General features: G+C 31.4%; 2 protein-coding genes across 6 annotated transcripts in view; both read right to left on the bottom strand.

The window, feature by feature from the left end:
• LOC128029103 (centrosomal protein of 57 kDa) overlaps nucleotides 1-6,739 on the bottom strand; it is an 11,043-nt gene extending 4,304 nt beyond the window's left edge. Inside the window, exons 1-8 of one of the 4 annotated variants that reach the window (XM_052616646.1) lie at nucleotides 6,618-6,739; nucleotides 5,306-5,459; nucleotides 3,987-4,118; nucleotides 2,983-3,104; nucleotides 2,716-2,910; nucleotides 2,540-2,638; nucleotides 721-789; nucleotides 388-590 (exon numbers count right to left, since the gene is read on the bottom strand). In XM_052616646.1, the coding sequence (XP_052472606.1) occupies nucleotides 388-590; nucleotides 721-789; nucleotides 2,540-2,638; nucleotides 2,716-2,910; nucleotides 2,983-3,104; nucleotides 3,987-4,118; nucleotides 5,306-5,426 (941 nt within the window). In that variant the 5' untranslated portion in view covers nucleotides 5,427-5,459; nucleotides 6,618-6,739. Of the gene's footprint in view, nucleotides 1-387; nucleotides 591-720; nucleotides 790-2,539; nucleotides 2,639-2,715; nucleotides 2,911-2,982; nucleotides 3,105-3,986; nucleotides 4,119-5,305; nucleotides 5,460-6,530 lie in introns of all 4 variants that reach the window. The other 3 variants (XM_052616645.1, XM_052616643.1, XM_052616644.1) reach the window with 3 other exon arrangements.
• A 646-nt stretch (nucleotides 6,740-7,385) lies between these two features.
• The window catches only part of LOC128028597 (endothelin-converting enzyme-like 1), a 30,947-nt gene continuing 30,832 nt past the window's right edge, over nucleotides 7,386-7,500 (bottom strand). For both annotated transcript variants that reach the window (XM_052615862.1, XM_052615860.1), the window contains exon 19: nucleotides 7,386-7,500. This exon is cut by the window's right edge and continues 1,404 nt beyond it. The gene's annotated coding sequence lies outside the window, so the exon portion shown is untranslated.

The following is a 7,500-nucleotide window of genomic DNA, read 5'->3' as shown; positions in this document are numbered from 1 at the left end:
TCATTAAAACTAAAACCAAAATAAAATAAATAAATATTTTTTTAAACACAATAAATATCAACTGAAATAAAATAAAACAAAAAAATTCTGTGACTTTCCATGAAAATATTAGTAATTTTAAGTTTAATTTAACTTTATGTACTAAAATAACTAAAACTGAAATAATAATAAAAAATATATTATATAGACATAAAAAAAGACAATAACACACAACAAAAGTACTAAAACTTTAACTAAAATTAACATGAAAGCAGAAAATAAATATCTAAAAAAATATATTATAAAAAAATAAAAATAGTATGTAATTGATTTTAAAATAACAGTGTTTCAAGTTAACCTAAAAAATGAGTTTCAGGTCACTAATAAAATGACAAGAACAAGCCTCACAAGCTCATCTGTCCAAACTCGTCCTGCAGCGTCAGCAGCAGCTCGGACAGCTCCTCCCCACAGGAAGAGGAGGAGCTAGTGCTGTGATTGGCGGAGGGGGCGTGTCCTAGCACCCGCTCGTTACACAGCTGAGGATGATGCTGCGTCATGAGATGAAGGACGTGCTGGACGTTTGCTCGTACGGAGTGACTCGAGCCTGTCGACTGAAGACACACAGACACATTAACGTCCACAATGCTGCTCCATATTCATAAACACGCAACTGTTTTTGATGCAAAAAACCCATGACAAAGTTGAGTATAAAATCAAATGTTAGTGTGTTTGTGTCTTTACCGTCCCGGTCACAAACGGCACGTCTCCCAGACTGAGTCTGTAATGCGGCTGCGGCTGCGACGGATGTTTCTGCAGAAACACACACGAGCGTCTCATCTCAGTAATTAAAGCAGACATTCATTTATTTGTGTAAAACAATTATGACAATGCACATTCAAAGCAGCTTCACAGAAAGTCATATTATTATATCTTTAATGTTTAGCGCTTTACCAAAAACAAGTTTTAGAGCTGATATATGCTTTTTATTCTATTAAGAAATATACATATTGGCAGGTTATGATCTCCTTATCAGTCTATTTTGTTGTATTACAAGATTTAAATGTTTGTTGTTTTTTTAAATTAGTGGATTTAAATATTGTTAGATTTTTTTCTATTATAATGCTTAAATATCGGCTTGATCTGTTCTATTTTGAGATTTAAGTATCGTCGGGTCAGTTCTGTTTTGTTACAAGATTTAAATATCGGTTGGTTCTCTTCTGTTACTGTTACGAAATTTAAATATCGGTCCATTTTGTCCAGTTACGAGATTCAAATATCGGTCGGTTTTGTTCGGTTACAAAACTTAAATATCAGTCGGTTTTGTTATGTCACAAGATTTAAATATCGGTCCATTTTGTCCAGTTACAAGATTTAAATATCGGTCGGATTTGTTCTGTTACGAGATTCAAATATTAATCTGTTTTGTTCTGTTACAAAATTTAAATATCAGTCTGTTTTTTTATGTTACGAGATTTAAATATCGGTCGGTTTTGTTGTTACGAATTTTAAATATCGGTCGGTTTTAAGTTACGACATATAAATATTGGTAGAGTCTATTCTGTTACAAGATTTAAATATCAGTCGGTTTTGTTCCGTTACAAGATTTAAATATCAGTCGGTTTTGTTCCGTTACAAGATTTAAATATTAGTTGGCTTTGTTCTGTTACAAGATTTAAATATAAGTCTGTTTTGTTCCGTTACAAGATTTAAATATCAGTCGGTTTTGTTCCGTTACAAGATTTAAATATCAGTCGGTTTTGTTCCGTTACAAGATTTAAATATCATCGGCTTTGTTCCGTTACAAGATTTAAATATCAGTTGGTTTTGTTCCGTTACAAGATTTAAATATCAGTCGTTTTTTTCCTGTTACGAGATTCAAATATCGGTCGGTTTTGTTCGGTTACAAAATTTAAATATCAGTCTGTTTTGTTATGTTACAAGATTTAAATATCGGTAGGATTTGTTCTGTTACGAGATTCAAATATTAATCTGTTTTGTTCTGTTACAAAATTTAAATATCAGTCTGTTTTTTTATGTTACAAGATTTAAATATCGGTCGGTTTTGTTGTTACGAGATTTAAATATCGGTCGGTTTTAAGTTACGACATATAAATATTGGTCGAGTCTATTCTGTTATGAGATTTAAACATCAGTCGGTTTTGTTCTGTTACGAGATTTAAATATCAGTCGGTTTTGTTCTGTTACGAGATTTAAATATAAGTCTGTTTTGTTCCGTTACAAGATTTAAATGTAAGTTGGCTTTGTTCCATTAAGAGATTTAAAGGCTGCCTTGTCAAATTTAGCCAGCTGTTAAAGAGTCTGATTTTAATTTTTGAATTTCTAAAAGTTATTAACAGTCATTTAAGCAACACTGTTGAGAAATAAAGGCTACGACTTTAAATTAAACTAGAATCTGATTTCGGGCAGAAGTACTGTATAGTGATGTTGGTTCTTACTGTGGTTAAAATGACTTATATCATGGTGATTCTGGTCATATCTCCCACCTCCAAGTAGTTTGAGTAACGTGTTTGAGGAATCCGATTTGTCTTCACAAGTTTACCTTTGTTGCGAGTTTCTTCGGTTTGATTCTGCTGGATTTATGTGGACGTGGAGAGACAGACTGGATGAGCAGACGATTGGCTTCTAGACCCGTCTGCAACTGAGCACAGAACAGATCAACAGCGTTAACATCATACATACAGACTGACAGACAGACAGACAGGAGGACAGACGAACCTGAGCTGCTTTCTCCTGCACCAGTTTCCTCTGATGTTCCTCTTCCTGTAGTTTCCTCTCCAGCTGTCTGATCTTCCTCTCAGTGGAGCTCTGAGTCTCCGTCAGCCGGTGATACTCCTGCTCCAGCAGATCCAGCTTCTGCAGCTTCAGCTGAACATCAGTCCGATCCACTGAACCTAGACGCTCCAGAGACACCTGCACAACACACACGGGATATTAACACACACACACACCTGTTTCAGAGGGTTCAGCGTGTGTGAGACGCACCTGTCGACGCAGCACAGCGCTTCTGTCTGATTCGGTGTTTCTCACGGTCTTCCTCATGTGCTCCAAATGTCTCTCCAAGCGTGAGCACTGAGCCTCGGCCGCAGACAGCTGAGAGAGCAGATCTACAGACAAAACAACGTATGCTGCTATTATTAACTAAGGCTAAAACTTTTATAAGTAATCTTCAGCAATTAAAGTAAAACTGAAATTAGATAAAAAACAAAAAAATCATTACATAAAAAACTTAAACTTAAAAAGTAACTGAAAAAAAAAAGTGCTAAAATTACCAAAAAAAATTATATATGCAAAAAACTAACAAAATTTACTAAAAATAAAATATATAATATAAATTTATTTATTTACAAATTAGCTAAGCTGAATTACTGCATTACAAAAATTTTAATAAAAATACTTTAAAGCTTTATGAAATTAGTTACATTTAAACTAATAAATCACTAAATATTAATTTTATTTTTAACATACTTTTAAAAACATTTATTAAAATACCAAAGGCACATAAAATATAAATTAATTCATTTACAAATCAATAGCTAAGCTGAATTACTGGATTACTAAAATTTTAATAAAAATACTTTAAAGCTTTATGCAATTAGTTATTATTTTAACTAATAAATTACTAAATATTAATTTTAATTAATTAAAAAAAACATACACTAAAATTAAAACGAAAAATGTAAATTGATGAAAAAAACATTCTCATGTAAATTAAATATTACATGAGAATGTTTAAAGCTAACAAACTTAAACAAAAAATGTAAATGTTGATTTGGCAACTAACTAAACATTTTTTTTACACTAAAACTAGAAAAAAAAGGCTATATGTAATTATCATATTAAAAAAATATATTCAACTTCAAATGAAAATTAAAAACGTAAAAAAAATAAACAAGTATTCAAAATAAGCTCATGAAGTATTGAAAGCTGAATAAATACTATGATGGTAGGTGAGTATCGCTGGTGTAGAGGAGCGAGATCAGTCTCACCGTGGTTTGTGTGTGTGTGATCCGAGTGTGTGGACTCTCTGGAGACGGTCTGGAGCTTCTTCTGAGCATCACATCGCTCCAGCTCCAGAAGACGAATCTTCTCCTGCAGGTTCTTCAGCGCTGAGAGAATGGCTGCACAAACACACAGATCACCTCCTCTCAAATCAAACTGACCGAAACATGAGCAGCAGCCAGCAACTCGTTTCATAATGTGAAGCTCGTTTGCATACAGACGTCTTAAAGAAGCAAAGACAGGATGTAAATGCAAGAAAACCAAGAATCTAGACTGTAAAGTCTCCAGCAGGTGGCGCTTCCAGAAGTCTGTTGTTTTCCTGTGCATGAGATACTATTACAGATATAGAACATTAGCTTTGCATTTATCTAGAAGTTATTATTATTTTTTTTTACTTTTATGAGTTTCTAAACATATTTTTGTTTTAGTTATTTTAGTATATCAAGATACTATTATAAACTATAATTATTTTTTTTTTAGTTTCCATAATTTTAAATGAAGTTTTATTAATTTTGGTTGCTGTTATTTTAGTACATCAAGGTAATTTAAATTAAAACGAAAAATGCCTGGCTTAAATAAAATAAGTTTACATAAAGACATATATATACAGGTGCATCTAAAAAAAATATGAATATCATGAAAAAGGTCTTTATTTTTTGTAATTTCATAAAAAATAAACTTTCTTATATTCTAGATTCATTGCACACAAACTGAAATATTTCAAGGTTTGTTTTTTTTTTTTTGTTTTTTTTAAGTGTGATAGTTACAACTTACAGCTTAGGAAAATTATATATAAATATATATATATTATTACTTGAAGTCTCTTCTGCTTATCAAGGATGCATTTATTTGATCAAATAAACATGGAAAAAAACATTAAAATATTATTACAGTTCAAAATAACCATGTTCTATATTAATATACTTTAAATTATTATTTATACATTTGATCAAATCAGTATTTTCAGCATCATTCCTTCAGTCTTCAGAGTCACGTGATCTTCAGAAATCAAGAATTCAACACATCTTTGCTGTTTTAACAGGTACAATTTAACTATTTGATTTAATTTTAAGGATCAGCTTCACATCACACTCCATTTTATAATAAAATAAAATAAAGTGTAGCATATGAAAATGTTTTGACTTCGAACAGAGACTTCTTCTGGCATGTTTAAAGTTTAAAGTAACTCGCTCAAACGTCACTGAATTATTCACGAGAGACACATACAGCTGTCAATCACTCTCTGTATCTGTGTGCAGGATCTCAGGTGTCACAGGTGTGTGTGTGTGTGTGTGTGTGTGTGTACCTGCTCCGCTGCTCTCAGGAAAGGCTTTGGTGACTCTGTTAGTGAAGGGCAGGTGTGTGTTTATGAAGGGACGTCCCGAGGGATACTCGGTGTAAGACGGAAGAGACGCAGTGTCAGACATCAGTCGACCTCTGAGGGGCGCTGTCACACCCTCCTGTGAAACACACACACACACACACACACACACACACACACACACACAGAGAGAGAGAGAGAGACACACACACACACACACACACACACGGAGAGAGAGAGAGACACACACACAGAGAGAGAGAGAGAGAGAGAGAGAGACACACACGCTTTTATACTACAAACATCAACATCTCATTTCATTTTACTAAACATATGCAGCTGAAATATTGCAAATTAAATTGAGAAATTAATTAAATTAAGAATTAGTACTTGAAGAAAAAGTATGAGAGCTAATGATGAAAAACAGGCTTATATTTGAGATATATTGTTATTTTTCAAGATTATTGGCTTATTTTACTGTTAATGCATAAATCTTTTTGCAAAAAACATTAACAGTACTTTAAAAGTCAGTCCGATTTTTTTTTTTTTTACACATGCATGTATTTTTTATTGGCCTTTCTCTTTCTCATTTTGGACCGACTTTAAAATACACACTACAAAAAAAAAAAAAAAATACTTATATATTTTAAATTATATATTATATAGGTTATATATTTTACTTTATTTCCTAAACTTTTATGGGACACAAAATTAAATATTTAATCTTATTTTAACTAAGAAAAAAAAAATATATATATATAAACAATTATGTTTAGATGCATTTATTTTTTTACTTTAATTTTCTTAATGAAGGAAAAAAACATTTTAAAGCATTCGAAAATTAATGTAACTACTCAAAAGTCTTATTTTTATTTAATATTTTTCTATGTTAATTTGTTTGTTTTTGTTATTTATCTCACATTCCCCTAACTTGCTGAATGATATTTTATTTTTTATCTGTGTACTGAACTAAACACAAAGAATTGTTTGTTTTGTTTTAAACTCTGTTGGGTTTAGAAATGAGTTTTAAATTCTTAAATCCGCATTAAAACAGCAGAATATAAACTGCCAATATTTTATGATAATATTATTACAGTTTGATTTTAATGCACATCACTTCAAACCTAGAGTTTATCTGAACACATTGTAGCTGTTTAATTAAACATTTCACACAGTTTGATCTGTTTGTGAATGTTGAAGATGTTTTTACCTTCTCTCGTCGCGCGGAGGGTTTTGAACTCGCGTCCATTCAAATGCGGGTTTAATTTTAGATCATATTTAAGTAAAGTAAACTCACTTTTTATGACCTTTAGTTCTGTTTGTTGAGAATTTGTTGCTTGCTGCAAAACAGGAAATAAAATACAAGCGCGCAAAGCAGCGGCGGTGAAGCCAGCGATGACAACATCCGGTCTGGAGATCTCTAAATAAAAGTCACGAGTCGCGAATTTTAAAGTTATGCCAAAGAGTATAGAAGTAACTTACTTCTATATTCTTTGGTTATGCACAATATTTATGTTATGGAGCTAACAACAGCGATATAATCGTGTAAAGTTAAAGATTTTATTTCTTCAAATAAAAACAAAAAACAAAACACATGCTTAAGAACTGTTCATATGATCTATTTTGCATAAGTAATTAAAAAAAATTTATTAGGCTATATAATGTAAAATCAAACGGAAATGAACTGAGCAAGTGTTGCTATGGCTTGAGTGTTGCTCGATCACGATTAATCGAATTCAAAATAAAAGTTTTGTTTACTGTGTGTGTACTTTGTATATTTATTATGCATATACAGGCCTAAATACGCCAACAAACATATTATATACATTAAAAATATTTACATGTATATATTTAAATCCATATATAATTTATACTACATATAAATGTAAAATATTTATATATAAGCAAACTTTTTTTTTAATATATGCATGCATGAGTGTGTATTTTATATCAATCATAACTATATAGTGTACAAACACATATTTTATGTAAGCAAAAACTTTTATTTTGTATGCGATTAATCGTTGTCTTTTTTTTCTATAAATAATTAACAGCAAGATCTCAGTTTTTGCATATGACTTTGTTTTATTCCAAACATGGATTATGAAGAATTCAGCATTTTCCAGCTCTTCATTGAACACTGAGGAAAGTCCTGTTTTAACAGCAAACATGCTTTATTT

The sequence above is a fragment of the Carassius gibelio genome, chromosome A15 (assembly GCF_023724105.1).
Source record: "Carassius gibelio isolate Cgi1373 ecotype wild population from Czech Republic chromosome A15, carGib1.2-hapl.c, whole genome shotgun sequence".
NCBI classification, from domain to species: domain Eukaryota; kingdom Metazoa; phylum Chordata; class Actinopteri; order Cypriniformes; family Cyprinidae; genus Carassius; species Carassius gibelio.
The sequence above is the reverse complement of the archived record's forward strand: the minus strand, read 5'-3'. Positions and strand labels throughout refer to the sequence as shown.